The sequence below is a fragment of the Carlito syrichta genome, unplaced genomic scaffold (genome assembly GCF_000164805.1).
Source record: "Carlito syrichta isolate Samal-C Ts95f unplaced genomic scaffold, Tarsius_syrichta-2.0.1 Scaffold308101, whole genome shotgun sequence".
Lineage (NCBI taxonomy): Eukaryota > Metazoa > Chordata > Mammalia > Primates > Tarsiidae > Carlito > Carlito syrichta.
Window position 1 is genome coordinate 174,674 of NW_007252197.1, and position 17,754 is coordinate 192,427.

At 55.4% G+C, this 17,754-nt stretch overlaps 1 protein-coding gene across 1 annotated transcript in view; it reads left to right on the plus strand.

Moving 5' to 3' along the window:
• Positions 1-16,425, plus strand: part of LOC103267307 (TGF-beta-activated kinase 1 and MAP3K7-binding protein 1) — a 94,256-nt gene extending 77,831 nt beyond the window's left edge. Inside the window, exon 11 of the mRNA XM_008064904.2 lies at positions 14,025-16,425. Coding sequence (XP_008063095.1) covers positions 14,025-15,627 — 1,603 coding nt within the window. The 3' untranslated portion in view covers positions 15,628-16,425. The remainder of the gene's footprint in view (positions 1-14,024) is intronic.
• The last annotated feature ends 1,329 nt before the right edge of the window (positions 16,426-17,754 follow it).

The following is a 17,754-nucleotide window of genomic DNA, read 5'->3' on the forward strand; positions in this document are numbered from 1 at the left end:
CCCCAAACCTGCCCACCCTGCCTGGTCATGGCATCTAGCTCATGGGGGTGGTGGCTGAGACGGGGGTGCCCACCGGGATAAGAGTGCCCAGGCTTCTGCCCAACCAGCCCCTGAAGAGCTGGAGAGTATCTTCACCACACCCTTGAGACTCCATGAGCCCCTCATCTGACTCAACCTATACACCCTGATCTGCCACACTGCCACCATGCCTCTGGGGGTCCTGACATTTGGCCTTGGTGCCAGGAGGGCTGTCCCCCACTCTGCGTGGTGGCTTCTTCTCCACCAGGGGTCTTGGCCGAAATGTCCTTTCCTCAGCAGGCCCCCTGATGCCTGACATCCACTACTGACCAGTTTTCTTGTTTGCTCTCTGTTCCCTCTTCTGAACTGGGCTGCGCGACACCTGGCCACCCTGCTTGCTCCTGCTGCACCCCAGCTCCAAGCCTGGAGGCTGACCCGCCCTCTCTGCCCGGCCCAGGCCAGGCAGCAGCACTAGCATCCCGACTGCAGCTCACACCCCCTGACCCTCTCACCTTCCCTGCACTCTGGCCCAGCTCCCATGGGACCCCACGGCCTCCCAATTCTGTAGCAGACAGGTCCAGGGTTATGTGCAGCCTTGCTGAAGGGGACTGTCCTCACAAGGAACAGCCTGAGAGAGAAAGAGCTTTGAGCTCAGAATTCCACCTGTCCATGGCCCTCTTATTTACCCCGTTTTTCGCTGAATGTCTGCTAACGCGGGAGGGTCCTTCCACTCCTGGCCTGGCTGTTCCCTCTGCCTGCATGCTGTTCCCTTAGGTCAAGCCTGTGCCTCTCCATTCCAAGCTTTGTGTGTACAAGGTAGTCAGCACCCTTGGGCCCTTCTGAACCATGCACATCCATCACTGCCCCGGGATAGGACATCCATCCTTGCCCCCTGGCGTTCACAGGGTCCCTTCGCTGCCCGGGCTGGAGGCTCAAGAACAGAGCTTGAGCCCCATCCCTGCCCCAGGCCCCTCTGGGGTCAGTCTCTGGAAGCCAGAGCATGAGTTCTGCTTGCTGTGTGGCCTTGGACAAGCCACTGTCCTTCTCTGGGCCTCAGGCCCCTTGCCTGTGGAGTGAGGGTTGGAGTCACAGTAGGGTTTGTCAGACTTTTGTTTACTGTGTAAGTTTTTCCCCAAACAAATCTTATAAGAAACTCAGTGTATATAACTGAGAAGCTGAGAGAGCATCTTTTTTTTTTTTTTTTTTTTTTGGGGCAGGGTCAGAGCGTCTTCTTGGTTTTGTTTTTGGAGGGCAGGTCCTTGGGCTTTGTCTTTTTTTTTTTTTAATTTATTTTATATATGTGGGGTACAATTCAGAGTTAGGTATACAAATGTATTGTTTTGTTTTTGAGTCAGGGTCTCACTCTGCTGCCCAGGCTGGAGTAGTGCAGAGGCATGATCAGGGCTCTGCAGCCTTGATCTCCTGGGCCCAGGCGATCCTCTTGCCTCAGCCTCCTGAGTAGTTGGGAATACAGGTGCACGTCATTAAGCCCAGCCAGTTTTTTTACTTTTTTTGTGAAGATAAAGTCTCGCTATGTTGCCCAGGCTGGTGTTGTGTCCATTTTAGCTCCTCCTTCACTCCACCTCCCCCTCCGGTTCCAGGGGAACCACGGGGGAGTTTCAGGGACTTGACTGGGAAGCAGCTGTCCTTTAGTGCCCATGGAGCAAGCTTTCTGTGTGGAGTGCGTTGTTCCCTCTGCCTGCTGTTCCCTTAGGCCAAGTATGCCCCCTCCTCTGGGTGCTCCTGCTTCCCTCCTGTAATACCACAGCTCTCTTGCCAAATGCCACACTCACCTGGTGCTTGCTCTGCCAGACGCTGTTCCAGGGAATCCTTACCACAGCCCTGTGACATGAACACCTTCATATCCCCATTTGACTGATGAGGAAACTCAGGCCCAGGGGAATGGGGAACCCCTGGCAGTCTGGCTGCAGGGTCTGAACACCACCTCAGGCTGCTTCTGTGCAGAACCGAAGCCCCCACCCAACCGCCCCCACCCTCGCCTGATCCCTCCTGACCCTGTAGACCCCTGGCTGCATGCACAGGCTCCTCCCTGGGCTCACTGCGCATGGGACACTGCTGACCACCCAGCGCCTGCATCTCCTCTGTGGCTCCTCCTCCCACACTTTCCACAGGTCCTGCCTTCAGCCCCACCCCCAGTGCCTCCCACTCCAGAGCTGCATCCCCCGCCCCACAGTCACCAGTGTTTCATGAGCCCCACTCTGCTGGGACTGTGTCATCAGCTCACCACCATCCCGCTCCCTGGCTCTTCATCACTGCTGTCTCCCAGGCTGGACAGCCCTGGGCTGCTCCCTCGCCCCAGCTCCAGGGCTGGCTGTCCCCGTGGGTGTCCACTCCTCGCCGCATTTGCATCTGGCCTCCGCCTCCTGCATCCGGTCCCATCACTCTGGCGGGGCTGGTGTCCTAGACGCTGCTGTCTTCCTGCCTCCCGTTCTTCCTGTTCTGTCTAAACCTACAGGGTCCAATGCAGTAGCTGCTAGAGCATGTGGTTGTTAAAAATTAAATTAAACCAGGCGAGGTGGCACATGCCTGAAGTCCCAGCTACTCAAGAGGCTGAGGATTGCTTGAACCCAGGAGGTTGTTGAGGCTACAGTGAGCTATGATCGCGCCGCTGCCCTTCAGCTTGGGCGACAGAGTGAGGCCCTGTCTCTTAAATAAATAAGTAAAATTATAAATTAACTTCTCAGTCACCACAGTCAGTTTCAAGTGCTTAGAAGCCACCCGTGGCTAGTGGCTGTTGTAATGGATGGCTGCACAGGCCTAGAATGTTCCCACCATGGCAGAATGTTCGGAATGGACGGCACTGAAGGCTGAGCCTCCTCAGGGTTCACTATACTCAGGGGCTTAGAGGCCTGGGCCTGAGGCTAGCCTCTTCTCTCCCCACCCCACCCCTCTCAGGTGGAGGCTGTGTGCAGCTCAGGCCCTGGAGAAAGGCGAGCTTGTACAGGAGGGCAGAGTGGTCTACACGCTTTATCCTCTGTCGGTTTTCTTCTCTGTAAAACGGAATAGTAATTCCTACCCCCTAGGACGACTGTGCAGCAAAGTGTATATAAAACCCCGAGTTGATGCGTGACACTTATTAAACATACGACAAGTGATAACCATCATTGCTACCATGAATAAGGCAAGGCAGGGCAGGGGGCTCCATGGCCTTAAATCTCATTGCTGGACGGTGGGAGCCACTGAAGGCTTCGGAGCACATTTACCCTATTGGTGGGTGCCTGAGCATGGTTCATCTGTTTAGCCTCCAGGGCTGTCCAGTAGAATATTCTGGAAGAGCCAGGTCCAGTGGCCTGTGCCTCTGGTCCCAGCTACTTGGGAGGCTGTGGTGGGAAGATTGCTTGAGCCTAGGAGTTTGAATCCAGCCTGAGTAACATAGTGAGACCCCCATCTGTTAAAAGGGGGGGGGAGAAGAGAGAGAGGACACTCTGAATGGGCCTCTGGGGACCAGAAACTGATGTCATGGGTGGACGAATGACCAGTGCCGGGAGGGGCAGAGTCCTAGCGGAGGCAGGTCCCAGCCTTGGGAACCAACTTTCCCAGGCACTTGCCAACCCTTCTGTGGGAAAGTTCTCAGGCAGCCCGCAGGGGGCTGGGATCTGCTGAACAGCGATGGATTTGGAATGGGGAGGGAGGATGGATGGACAGGGCTGATTGTGAGGGAGGGGCAGAGTCACCATGGAGAGGGCTTCTGGGGGTGGGTGTCGGACAGAGGGCCTTCGTCGAGGCCTCCACCCTGGAGCTGAGTCAGCAGACAGAGTGGGGCTGACTTTGTGAGGCTCAGGCTCTCGTGCCCAGGGAAGGTGGTTATTCTAGGACCCGGGGCACCCTGCCTTCCCTGAGCACTGCCTGGCTGCTCCAAGAACTCCCAGCATAGCTCTGTCTTTCCTCTCTGGGCCTTGGTTTCTTCATCCGTGGATGGGCACAGCAGTAACTGTCCCACCTGTCCCATAGTGAGCAGGATTTGGAAGACTCTGGCCACCCAGGAAGATGGAGTCCGAGACCAGGCCTCGTCCCCGGAGTGGACTCCTTCCCTCTAGGACTGCTGGGAGAACAGGATTCCTGGGGACTGGGTCTTGTGGTACCCTAGACATTCTCTGGGCTAGGCCATTTGTGTTTAGCCTAGGACAGAACACCCAGATCTGTAGCCCCTCTGAGGCTCAGGGCCACCTGTCAGCTACCGCAGGGTGCTCGGGGAGTCCAGTGCCATCTGTTTCCTTCTCATCAGCTGTGTGTGGCTGAGTGAGTAGCTTGACTTCTCGAGGCCACCAGTGCCTTGCCTGCATGGTGGAGGCACACACACCTGCATCCCAGGGTGGTCCCACAAATCAGCCCCTGATTCCTCTGGGGCTTGCAGTGGCAGTGCCTGGCATCAGCAGGGTCTCAGCAAGTATCCACTGGTAGCGTGGATAACATGTTGGTGTGGAGTGCCACTGTGTGCAGGCTTGCCACTTGCACAGCTATGCCTGACGGACATCAATCAAAGGAACGGGTAAGATGGCGAGAGTTGAAAGGGTGCGTGCAGCATCTGTTGTTTCTCATGTCTTGCCAGAACTCCAAGATCTGTCACATTCTGTTACCACCTCTGCCTGTCACTCCATATGCAATCGTGAAACCTCAAGTCAGAAGGACCCTTACTGAGTCCCAGGGGAGGTGGCCGTTGTCTTCTGATCCCTGAGACGCTGACGTGCTCTGCTCTGCCTCATGAAGGAACTGGGCCAGCAGCGGAAGCTCCAGGGAAGCTGGGCAAGAACTGACAGTGGAGGCCAGCTGTGCGCTGGCAGGGGCCCTGGCCTGGGTGGAAGCCTGGACAGGACTCCTATTCCAGGGCCCTTTGGACTTGGGGAGGCATCTGGAAACCCCGTGGGGCTCTGGCTTTCTGCGGGTCTGGCCTCAGATCCTGACAACCTGATTAGGCTCCAAGAAATGCCCTGTAGGCTGGTGGGTACTGGTTAGTGGCAAGCAGCCTTTCAGTTGGCCCAGCCACCTTTGGGCCTTAACAGAGGTACCTTTGTTACCTTTGCCGCAGGTAACAAAGCCGGCCAGGAGCCAGGCCTGTCATGTTCAGCGAGGTTGTCTGCAATTGCTCATCTGGCAGAAAACCCAAATGGAAGGAAAGAAAAAACCCTGCATTTATAGAACAACTCACAAGTGCCAGGCTCCACGCAGGATGTGTTGACACCATGGCTCAATCTGATCTCCCACAGGATTGCAAAAGAGAGGATGGCGTCTTCCTTTTACCTCTGTGAAGACTAAAAATCAGAGAGGCTAAGTAACTTGCCTAAGGGCACAGAGCTAGTAAGTCACAGTGCTGGGATTCAAATAAAATCCTCTAGACTCCCAGTAACAACAGAGGCCAGCGCTTACTACGCGTCTGTCATATGCCTAGGTGTGTTTCCCAGTCCTCTGCATGGGCTAACTCGTTCTATCCTCACAACAACCCTGTGAGACAGGGACTGTTAAGCCTCCATTTTATGCAGAGGGGAAACTGAGGCATGGGGAGGCAGAGTAACTCGTCAGAGTCACAGGCAGTGTTCAGATCTGGCCGTCACAGCCTACCCTGTGCTTTGGGAACCACTGGACATGGCAGAATTTGCTGCAGAGATGCTCCTCCTGCTTCCTCTTGGGGGTGGCAGAGTCCTGGGGTGAGAGGGGGCAACTGGGGTGGAGTGGGAGGTGGGCACAGGAAGGCGGACTTCAACTCCGAGCCAAGTCGCCCTTTCAAGCAGGTGAACTAACTCCTGGAGAGGTGGTGAGGGTGCACCCTAAGTTATTCCCAGGCTAGGGGTTGTGGAGGGGCCCTTTTCTGCCCTGGAGTGGAGACTGAGGGTATGCCTGGTGGTCTCCAAGTCTCCCCTCATGGACATTCCAAGAATGCCCTGAGTGCTCACTAGGTTTCAGGCCCACCTGCTGCTGGATACTACGGTGACAGCTGCCCCCTTCTCCTCACTGTAGGAATTGAGTGCCAGTGGCTGTCCCAGAGCTGAGGACACTTAGTGAGAAGGCGTCGCTGCAGGCAGGCAGGGAAGGGGCCAGAAGGTGGCGGACAGGGAAAGTGGCCGTCAGGATGTGCGCCCGCAGAACCACAGAGTAAGGCTGGCAGGGGCCAGGGTGAGGCCAGCCAAGGGCACCTCCAGTCTGAGCTAGGACCCTGGTCAGCGCAGGCAAGCTCAGGACCTCGGAGAGCTCCGCGGGAGCCTCCGTCATCCCGGTGACAGCTGTCAGTGTGTCTGCAACTAGGAAGCTGCTGCCAGCTTGGCCAGCCCTACTAGCCACAGCCTGAGGCCTCCAGCAAGCACCTCTCTTCTCTCTGGCCAGGACCCTCTGGCTGGATCATGGAGTTTGGGCTCTTCAGCTTCCCTCTCACCCCACAGGCTTCCAAGCAGGGGCTAGAGAAAGGGGATAGGAAGAAGAGAAGGGAGAACTGAGAAGAGGGAGGGGAGGAATATCTGCCCCGGCTTGAGTTCCGCTGCTGTCCTGGGTCAGCCTCGGCCTCCCCATCCAGGATTACCTGGCTAGTGGGAAGCACCTGGCCCATCCCTCCCACTTCTGCTCAGAAGACCCTGGGGCTGGGTGCAACTCACAGGGTTTCTGATGGGAGTGGGGGAAGGGTCTTTCTGGGGGTCTCTCAGGGAGCCACAGGCCTTCCTCTTCCTGGAGCCCTGGGAAGGGTGGTTTCCTAGCCCATGACCCCCTCCCTCCCTCAGCAGGTTCAGGCTCCATGTTGCTCAGAGACAGGACAGCGCCCACCCGGGCTGAGACCCTTCCTGGGGCTCACTTCTGCCCCTTTGCTATGCCCCCCACCTGAAGACTCTCTCTTCTAGCTAGTGCTTATTGAGTGCTTCCTGTATGCTGGGCACTTTGTGTAATTTTTATTGAACCCTAACTTTATCGATGGGAGAACAGATGCAGAATAGAGATTGACCTGCCCAAGGCCACACAGGAGTGGCAGGACAGGGATCTGAACTGGCTGGCTGTGCATATGGAAGTGATGGTGAGCACGTTGGGAGGTCCAGGACACGGTAGGGCGGTCTCACTGGGCACCTGCTGTGTACATTTCTCTGCTCCAGGAAGCTTGTATTCCAGCTGGGCAGACATGTCAAGGGGAAACAAGCCCAGTGGCTGGTGTTGAAAGGGGCAGGGATGAGGCTGTGGATGGGGCTTTCTGGTTCTCACTGGAAGCGGGCAGGGATAATGACCCCCATTTTCTCCGTGGAGGAGTTAAGGCTGAGAGAGGCTAAGTGGCTGCTTTGGTTCACAGTGGCCATAGAAACCAAAAGATGATGGCTCCGTGCTGTCTGAGGAGTCAAGGAGAGGCTGGGAGAGTTCAGAATGGGCTCTGGCTTGGGCAGAGGCGCTTTGGTTCCAGGGAGGCCGATCTGGGCACAGAGCAGGCATCTAAGAAATACTAGATGAATTTTATTGAACTGAGTAAGGTCTGGAGTATGGACTCTGAGCTACCAGAGATCAGCCTCGCAGCAGGAAGGACCTGGGGAGGGTTTATCCTCAGCGAGCGCCTATCTCGGCCTCAGAGGGCGGCGGCCCAGCCCATGGGGGCCCCCTGTGCTTCCTCAGCTAAACTGGCTTCTCCAGGTAGGTCCTGACCACTGTGCCCGGGGTCCTGAGTTCCTGGAGGGGCTCAAACCAAGTGCACCATATGAAACGGGATGGAAGTGACATAGTGGCCTGGACAATGCCCCCACCCAACTCCTACTCCCCGAGCCCACAGAGAGACCACAGACACAAAGTATTGCCCACCCCATCCATCGTGTGAAGCTTCCAGACAGCATGCTGCAGAAAGGTCCTGAGGTTTGGATCCAGAGACCAAGTTTAACAACAGGCTCTGTTGTTAGCTGGCTGTGTGACCTTGGATGTGTTCACACTTGGCCTCAGTGTTGATGTCTGCAGGAAGAGAAATAATGGTTACAGCGACACTCTGCAGGGACTGATGCTGTATGCAGGTCCCAGCTCTACCATTTCCCAGCTGCACATGGTGGTGTAGGGCTGGCTTCCTCCACCCCAGCCAAAGGCTAGTCTGTCCTTCCAGCGACCAGGCTACTGGGTTTGATGCCAGCTCACACTTCCCGTCCAGCTCACCAGCAAATCCAGCCCAATCTGGCCACATTGTGCCCCACCACCCAGGCCGAAGCCACCCCGACTCTCACACGGACAGTGCAGTGGCCTCCAGTTCTGCTTGCGCTGCCCTTGAGGTGATGGTCTGTCCTCAGCAGAGCAGCCAGTGAGAGTTGTTCGGACCAAGGTCAAGTCACTGCTCTCCCAGGCTCTGAATCCACCAACAAAATCCACATTTCTAACTGGGGTCCCAGGCCCTGTGTGACCTGGGCCTGTCCCTTGCCTGCCCCGTGTCCCCTCTCCCTGTCCCACCCTCCTTGCTGTTCCTCACTTGTGCATACACAGTTGCCTGAGCACCGGCTGTTCCTTCTGCCCGGAACATTCTTCCCTAGTGCCCTCACTGATGTGGAACCTTTGCTCCAGTGTACCTTCTCCATGGCCTGTCTGGACCACTACCCTCCTGTCCTGTACACCTCTGTCCTTCTCCAGAGCATGACTCTAATGTGCAGAGTTATCTGACTCAGTTATTTGCAGTTGACTCCAGTCCCCTTACCCTGCTCAGCCCTGCATAGGGTCCATGCAGGGGTCGGTCCGTTTTATCCCCTCCTGTTCCCAGTGCCTACTACAGTGCCTGGCACACAGCGGGCTCTCCATCCATGGTAGCTGGGCGAAAGAGTAACGTGGGTTAGGCGAGTGCCCTGTGGGATGCCGTGTGGGTCCAGTGCAATGGTGGCTGCCCCTGGTCACAGGAGGACTCCTCGTGGGGCCCCTGTCACCCCACTTGGGTTGAACTTGGCACACGGAAGGGGCTCAGGGCAGGATGGGATTCCGTTGTTGACCCTGCAGAGTCGAGTATGATCCTTACTAATTGGGTGACACTGTGCAAGTTATATCATCTCTCTGACTTCAGTTTCCTCATCAGTAAAGTGAGGATGAGAAAGGCACTTGCTTTGTGTTGGGATGATTCAGCAAGGTCATGTGTGTGATATGCTCAAGACAGTGTGGCTGCTATGGAAGCATCTGTGACAGTTTTGTTTCTGATGGCTTCTTGCTCAAGCTTTGTAATGGAACCTGCATGTCTCAGCAGCAGGAAGGACCTGGAGAGGGTTTGTCCTCAGAGAACCACTTGCCTGGGCCCCACGGGGGCCAAGCTTGGGTCCATGACTTTAGCCCACAGCTGGGGCTGCCTGTGCTGTGCAGGGATATGGCGGTCTCCGTTGTAATGAAGGAGAGGGGCTAGGGAACCAGAACTTAAGTTCAAGTCCTGACTCGGTCACCTTCTTGATGTCCTTTGGGGAGTCTTGTCATCTTTCTGAGTCTCAGTTTCCCCATTTATCTTTAACTGCGGGGTAGTTACAGTGACCTTCCAGGGTGACTGAGAGATTTAAATTAGACCCAAGAGCCAATGCATATTCGTTCTATTTTGTTTGTGTGATGTCTCAGTCAAAAAATGTGAAGATAAGAAGGAATCAGGCTGAAAAGGATAAGGGTTGAAAAAACTATACGCAGCCGGGCTCGGTGGCTCAGCCTGTAATCCCGTGCCTTTGGGAGGCTGAGGTGAGTGGATTGCCTGAGCCTGCGGGTTCGAGACCCGCCTGGGCAACTTGGCGAGACCTCATCTCTACAATAAATAAAAAATTAGCCAGGCGTGGTAGCGCGTGCCTGTAGTTCCAACTACTTAGAAGGCTGAGGCGGAAGGATTGCCGGAGCCCAGCAGGTCGAGGCTGCGGTGGCCGGGAGCAGCTACTGCACTCCAGTCTGGGTGACAGAGTGACACTCCAACGCAAAAAAAAAAAGAAAAAGAAAAAACTATATGCAGCTGCAAGTGAAGGAATCCTAGAAATGTGGTTTGTGCAATGCTATTAATTTGCTCTGGGCCCACCACTGTGCACTTTTGAGACTCCTAGCAGTCTGAGTGATAAGGAAAACACACTCAGGTGCAAGATATTCAGCGCTCCCGGCCACCGCAGCCTCGACCTGCTGGGCTCCAGTGATCCTTCCGCCTCAGCCTTCCAAGTAGCTGGAACTGCAGGCGTGCACTACCACACCCGGCTAATTTTTGATTTATTGTAAAGATGAGGTCTCGCCAAGTTGCGCAGGCGGTTCTCAAACCCGCGGGCTCAGGCAATCCACTCACCTCAGCCTCCCAAAGGTGCGGGATTACAGGCTGAGCCACCGAGCCCGGCTCCTTCTTTTCTTTTAATTGAGTCAGGGTCTCACTCTGTTGCCCAGGCTAGAGTGTAGTGGCATGATTGTGACTCACCACAGCCTCGACCTCCTGGGCTCAGGTGACTTCTGCCTCAGCCTCCTGAATAGTGAGGACTACAGAAGCACACCACCATGCCCAGCTTATTTTTAAATTTTTTTGTAGAGACAGGGTCTTGCTATGCTGCCTAGGCCGGTCTCAAACTCCTGGGCTCAAGCAGTCCTCCCGCCTTGGTCTCCCAAGGTGCTGAGATTACAGGCTTGAGCCACCTCCCCCCACCCCACCCCCAGGCCTTTATTGGGCCTACTCCTTTTGCCCTTCTGCTCACCCTGCTGGCCTGGTCCAACTAGTCTTATTTTGCCAGACCAGGACTAGAATCCAGCCCTGTGGAGACAGGAACCCAGAAGACCCACTTCAAAATGTCGCCAAGGAGCAGCCTCTCCCTCCCTTCCTTCCACCCCTACCCCTGCCAGGGACAGCTGCCATTTAGTGGAGGTCAGGCCTCATTCCCCACCCCGCCTTGTCCTACTTGCCTGCAGTGGGCTCTGCTTAAACTGGAGGAGGTGGGAACCAATAGTACAAGTACTGTTCTGACCTTCAGGGTTAGCAGCTCGACTGTTCCTCGCCAGCTCGTTCAGGAACCCGCCCCTAGTGGGGCCATGAGGGGCACTGTGCAGGAGCCCTGCGTCACTAGTTCACACCCAGCTCTGTAACTTTGAACAGGTCCCTGGAGTCCCCAGGTCCTGGTTTCCTCCTCTATAAAATGCAAGGGTTGGAGGAGATGGTCTTTAACATGCGTTTTTATCAAATATTTAATGATTCTGTGATTTATGACCATGTAGCTTAGAGAAAGTTATGTTGGGGCTTCCAGCCTTGAGCATTGAAAGGGACAAAAAGCTGCACCCTGGGAAACTCTGTACCCGTTTCACAGATGTAGAAACTGCGGTTCAGAGGGTCACGGTAGTTTGAAGCCAAGTGCGTATCTTTCCACTCCACCCTGTTGTCCCCCGAGTGAAGAGATGAGGGGAGAGTATGACAGGAAGACACCCAAATGACCCAGAGAAGGAACAAGAGATATTTAGCAGAAGTCAGAGAAGGAAGCCGGGCTCAATGGCTCAGCCTGTAATCCCACAGTTTGGGAGGCCGAGGTGAGTGGATTGCCTGAGCCTGCGGGTTCGAGACCCGCCTGGGCAAGTTGGCGAGACTTCATCTCTACAATAAATCAAAAAATCAGCCGGGCGTGGTAGCCTGCGCCTGTAGTTCCAGCTACTTGCAAGGCTGAGGTGGAAGGATCGCCAGAGCCCAGCAGGTCGAGGCTGCGGTGGCCGGGAGCGGCCACTGCACTCCAGTCTGGGCGACAGAGTGAGACTCCAACTCAAAAAAAAAAAAGAAGTCAGAGAAGGAGAAGCCTCCTTCCAAGAGGAACATTTTAAGAGGAAGAATGTTCTGGGTAGGAAGATGGTGCCAGATGCCAAGGCCAGCCTCTTCGGTGCCTCAGTGGGTCCCTCCAGGCAAGTCACTAGTCCACGCAGCCTCACCCGGCTTTTTTACTGGTCAAGGGGGTAACTTCCTGGCCCACCCGTGCCTCTGCCTGGACTCAGGGATGACATGAGTGGATGGCTGCAGTCAGAAGTGCTCTGTCATGGCACAAGCTCATTCATAAATAGGATGTCCAAACAGTGTGGGTTTTGGTTAATGGTGACATGTCAGTGTCAGTTTCCTGACTGTGACAGATGCATCAAGGTGGTATGTTAATAATAGGATGAGGCGTGTGAGGGTTCCTCGGTACTATCTTTGCAGCTTTTCTGATCTACAAATATTCTAAAATTCAAAGTTTATTTAAGTGAGAGAGAAAAAGAATATACAAGCATCTCCATTCCACAGGCATAAACTAATTGATAAATTAAACTGTATAAATGAATAGCAGGCCAGGCGTGGTGGCTCACATCTGTAATCCCAGCACTTTGGCAGGCTGAGACAGGAGAACCACTTGAGGCCAGGAGTTCAAGGCCAGTCCGGGCCTCATAGTGAGACCCCATCTCTACAAAAAAATAAATTAATGAATAGCAAATGGTTACATCACGAATCACTCATGCATAGAGAGTGATTCATTCAAAATAACCATGTAATATTCTGTGGGATTTCAAAGGAGCTGGTAGATTTATTTCTACTGATAGGAAAATCTTTTAAACCTTTCATTGAGAAAAACAACTTGGTTAGACTTTGTATCCAAGATGATAATATTTATGAAAAATATTTAATCTCTTTCCTGGGCTAAGCACTATTTTTTCCTTTGGAGTTACACAGACCTCCAAATCACATCCCACTTCTGTTCACCTCGCTAAGCCTCACTTTCTTCATTTGTATAAATAAATAAATAAATACAGAAAAATTGTGTATAAAACCAGCGATATTTCCAAGTTGTTTATGCTAGAAACCAGTCTAGTATGGGGAATGGGGTAAGGAAGGGAACTTTTACTTTATTTTATTCTTTTTTTTTTGAGTTGGAGTCTCTGTTGCCCAAGCTGGAGTACAGTGGCATGCTCACGGCCACTGTAACCTCGACCTGTTGGACTCAGGTGATCCTTCAGCCTCAGCCTTCCAAGTAACTGGAACTACAGGCTACAGGCATGCGCCACCACGCTCGGCTCTTTTTCTTGATTTATTGTAGAGGTGAGGTCTCACCAAGTTGCTCAGGCTGGTCTCGAACCTGTGGACTCGGACAATCCTCTCACCTCAGCCTCCCAAAGTGCTGGGATTATAGGTGTGAGCCGCCACACCCAGACTTATTTTATTCTTTAAATACATTAGAATTAAGTGTGTTTCCTTGAGACCTGTGAATTTTTTCAGTAAAAAAGTATTCAAGGCTGGATGCAGTGGCCCACACTTGTAATCCTAGCAGCACTTTGGGAGGCTGAGGTGGGAGGATTGCTTGAGCCCAGGAGTTCAAGATCAGCCTCGGCAACATAGTGAGACCTCGTCACTACAAAAAAAAAAAAAAAAATTTAGCTGGGCGTGGCAGCCTGCACGTGAAGTCTCAGCTACTCAGGAGGCTGAGGCAGAAAGATCAGCTGAGTCCAGGAGGTTGGAGGCTGCAATGAGTCGTGGGTGACAGAGACACTGATTCAAATTTTAAAAATTTTTAAAAAGGATTCAAAAGGTTTGTCAGTGTCTGCAAAAAAGAAGGAAGGGAGGGACAAGAACAGCACCCTAGGGCAGTGCAGAAGCGGGACACTGCCTGGGAGGGCAGGGCCAGAACAGGACCCTGGGGCCGTGCGAAGGCGGGACCCCACAGGGACAGCTGGCAGCCTACTCTCCTGTTCCTTGGGGCATGGAGCCTCCAGGCAGGGCCTGCACTCCTGGCTGACCTTTCCCCAGGCTGCATCTGCTCCAGCAGGCAAGCCTGGGAATGCAGCTGGTACAGTTAGGGTGGGGAGGGCCAGGTGGAGGAGCTGGCTGAAAAGGGGGATTGCGGTGGCCTGGTGGTCTCTCAGGGGAAGGGCTGTGGGAGCAGGGGGTTTCCTCGATGCTGGGGGTTTCCTCGATGCTGGGGGCTTCCATGGGCCTGGGTACGAAGAGTTGTCTCCATGCAGGAGCACCAAGCATTGGCCAGGATGATCGCAAACACGGTGGCAGCAGTGGCCTTTGGGGCCTCTTCCTAGAAGAGCCTCAGGCCGCCCTGACCCTGTGCTGTCTCCCTCTTTCCCAGGATGAAGATGAGACGCTACAAGCTCTTTCTCATGTTCTGTATGGCCGGCCTGTGCCTCATCTCCTTCCTGCACTTCTTCAAGACCCTGTCCTATGTCACGTTCCCCCGAGAACTGGCGTCCCTCAGCCCTAACTTGGTGTCCAGCTTCTTCTGGAACAATGCCCCGGTCACGCCCCAGGCCAGCCCCGAACCAGGGGGCTCCGACCTGCTGCGCACCCCCCTCTACTCCCACTCACCTTTGCTCCAGCCTCTGTCGCCCAGCAAGGCGGCCGAGGAACTCCACCGGGTGGACTTTGTGCTGCCGGAGGACACCACCGAGTATTTCGTGCGCACCAAAGCCGGAGGTGTCTGCTTCAAACCCGGGACCAAGATGCTGGAGAAGCCGCCCCCGGGGCGGCCCGAGGAGAAGCCCGAGGGGGCCAACGGCTCCACCGCCCGGCGCCCGCCGAGGTACCTGCTGAGCACCCGGGAGCGCACGGGGGCCCGGGGCGCACGGCGCAAGTGGGTGGAGTGTGTGTGCCTGCCGGGCTGGCACGGGCCCAGCTGTGGCGTGCCCACCGTGGTGCAGTACTCCAACCTGCCCACCAAGGAGCGGCTGGTGCCCCGGGAGGTGCCACGCCGCGTCATCAACGCCATCAACATCAACCACGAGTTCGACCTGCTGGCCGTGCGCTTCCACGAGCTGGGCGACGTGGTGGACGCCTTCGTGGTGTGCGAGTCCAACTTCACGGCCTACGGGGAGCCGCGGCCGCTCAAGTTCCGGGAGAGGCTGACCAACGGCACCTTCGAGTACATCCGCCACAAGGTGCTGTATGTCTTCCTGGACCACTTCCCGCCGGGCGGCCGGCAGGACGGCTGGATCGCCGACGACTACCTGCGCCCCTTCCTCACCCAGGACGGCATCTCGCGCCTGCGCAACCTGCGGCCGGACGACGTCTTCATCATTGACGATGCCGACGAGATCCCGGCCCGCGACGGCGTCCTCTTCCTCAAGCTCTACGACGGCTGGACCGAGCCCTTCGCCTTCCACATGCGCAAGTCGCTCTACGGCTTCTTCTGGAAGCAGCCGGGCACCCTGGAGGTGGTGTCGGGCTGCACGGTGGACATGCTGCAGGCCGTGTACGGGCTTGATGGCATCCGCCTGCGTCGCCGCCAGTACTATACCATGCCCAACTTCAGGCAGTACGAGAACCGCACTGGCCACATCCTGGTGCAGTGGTCGCTGGGCAGCCCCCTGCACTTCGCGGGCTGGCACTGTTCCTGGTGCTTCACGCCCGAGGGCATCTACTTCAAGCTGGTGTCTGCCCAGAACGGCGACTTCCCCCGCTGGGGTGACTATGAGGACAAGCGGGACCTCAAGTACATCCGGAGCTTGATCCGCACCGGGGGCTGGTTTGACGGCACGCAGCAGGAATACCCGCCCGCCGACCCCAGCGAACACATGTATGCCCCTAAGTACCTGCTCAAGAACTACAACCAGTTCCGCTACCTGCTAGACAACCCCTATCAGGAGCCCAAGAGCACAGCCGCTGGCAGGCGGCGGAACAGGGGTCCCGAGGGAAGACCACCCGCTGGAGGAAGGTTGGACGTGGCTGAAGGCTAAGGCTGCATGATCTCATAGGGTGTGTGGCAGCTGGGGTGGTGGCTGCCCCTGGTAATACCTTCCTGCCTTCTTCTGCCTGGTGTGGTGGTTCTTAAGAGGACCAGGAGTGAGGGGCGGGGGTGGGTTTCCCTACACAAGCCCTTGTGAGTCAAAGGTCAGGACTGTGAACTCAGAAAATATCTGTCCTGTCAGGAAAGGGAAGCGGGCCGTGACATCCGCACAGCCCAGCCCTTTCAGCTGCCAAGAGCGCTGTGGCCAGGAGGTGCCACTGGAGTGCATGGTGGTCACCAGGTAGCAAGGGAGGGGCGGGGGAGGGGGACGGGGGAAGGGAACCTGCAGAAGCTCAACAGGGCAGCCCATGGGGGTGCAGCCTGGCTAGGGAGTAGCCCACCCTTTTGCATCCTGGGGCTTTGGACTAGCAGTGGGACATGGGCATGCCAGGAGGGTCTGGGCTCTGTAAATAGATGCATTTGGGTCCAGGAGGAAGGGAACACCTAGGAAGGAGGGATGGGAGATGACATCCAGCTGAGAGGGAGTGCTGATGGGTGTTTTGTAGTGTTGTCAGAAGTGCTGGGCCAGAGGGAGAGAACTCCAGCCCCTGCCCCCAAAGGACAGGCCACCACTGCATGGAGAGGCCTGTATCTGTCTCTGTGCTCCTCAGCCCTCATGAGCTGACTGAGGCATGGGGCTTGGGAAACCCTGGGGAGTCTTCCTTTTGGTTCCAACTCGACCCTGACATTCCTCCTTACTTTTCTTTTTTTAATTTTTTTTTAGTTGGGGTCTCTCTGTCACCCAGACTAGAGTGCACTTGGCACCATCATGGCTCACTGCAGCCTTGACCTCCTGGGTTCAGGTGATCTTCCCACCTCAGTCTCCCAAGTAGCTGGGACTACAGGTGTGTGCCACCACGCCTGGCTAATTTTTAAATTTTTTATAGAGACATCTCACTATATTGCCCAGGCTGGTCTCGAACTCCTATGCTCAAGTGATTCTCCCACCTCAGCCTCCCAAAGTGCTGGGATTACAGGTGTGGACCACTGCACCCGGCCCCTTCTTACTTTTTATATTGCTGTCTTGGCTTCCCGCTCAGTCTTTGCAAGGCCAGGAGTCCAGTTATAGGCGACCCAGGGTTGGGAGAGGAGAGAAGACTGACAGGAGGCTTCTACATTGATCCACCTCTCCCTTCCCATCACTCCCCGCTCTGGCACCCACTGCGCCAGCTGTCCACCATCCCAGGTGCCATCACTGTTGTGCCTCTCCTTGGGGCTGGCTAGGTGCCAGGAAGGGGCCATGAGGCTGTCCTGGGCCCAAGAAGGGACGTTAAGGCCAGTTGTGTGTCATCCTGTTCCTTGTAGTTTGCCTCGTGTGGGGCGATGTGTTTGTTGGAGTAGATTTGAAGCTGCTACAATTAAGAGACCCTGAAATACAGTGGTTTAAGCAAAACAGAAGCTTGTTTCGAATTAAATTGTTAGAGGGAGCTGGTCCAGAGCAAGTGGGACAGCTCTGCTTCCTTCGTACGCACCTTCTAGTTCTGGGTACAGAGTGGCTGCTCTGGACCCCACCATCCTGTGTGCACCCAAACCTGGGGGAAGTGGAGATAGACAAGGGGGACACACCCCTTTCCTGTTCAGGGTATGAGCCAGAGATGGCAAGCACTTCTGATGGCCTCTTTGGCCAGCACTCAGTCACATGGCCACAAGCAGCTACAAGAGAACCTGGGAAGTGTCGTCTGCAGCTGGGCTGCCATGTGCCCAGCCTAAACTTGGGGATTCTCTTATTAATAAAGGAAAAGAGAATGGATGTGGGGACAAGCAGCATCTCTGGCAGAGGGGGAGGGGGTCGAAATGACTATCTCAGTTGTCAGATCCTGCTCTCATGTCAGAGCTGCTGGAACAACCTGCTCCTGCTCCTCTCACTGGGAAGCCCAGGGCCGCCGGGGCGCAGTGGTGCTGGGGGAGCCTGCAGCCGTGTGGGAAGGGGAGACACCCCCTCACCCCCCTCGGATGTCACCCAGTGATGCCAGTTTGCAGTCTGCCTGAGGAATGGTACATGTTTGTGCGTGTGCGTGTATATTTATGGGCATGGGTGCATGCTTGGTGTGTATTTGTACATGTCTGTATTGATGTG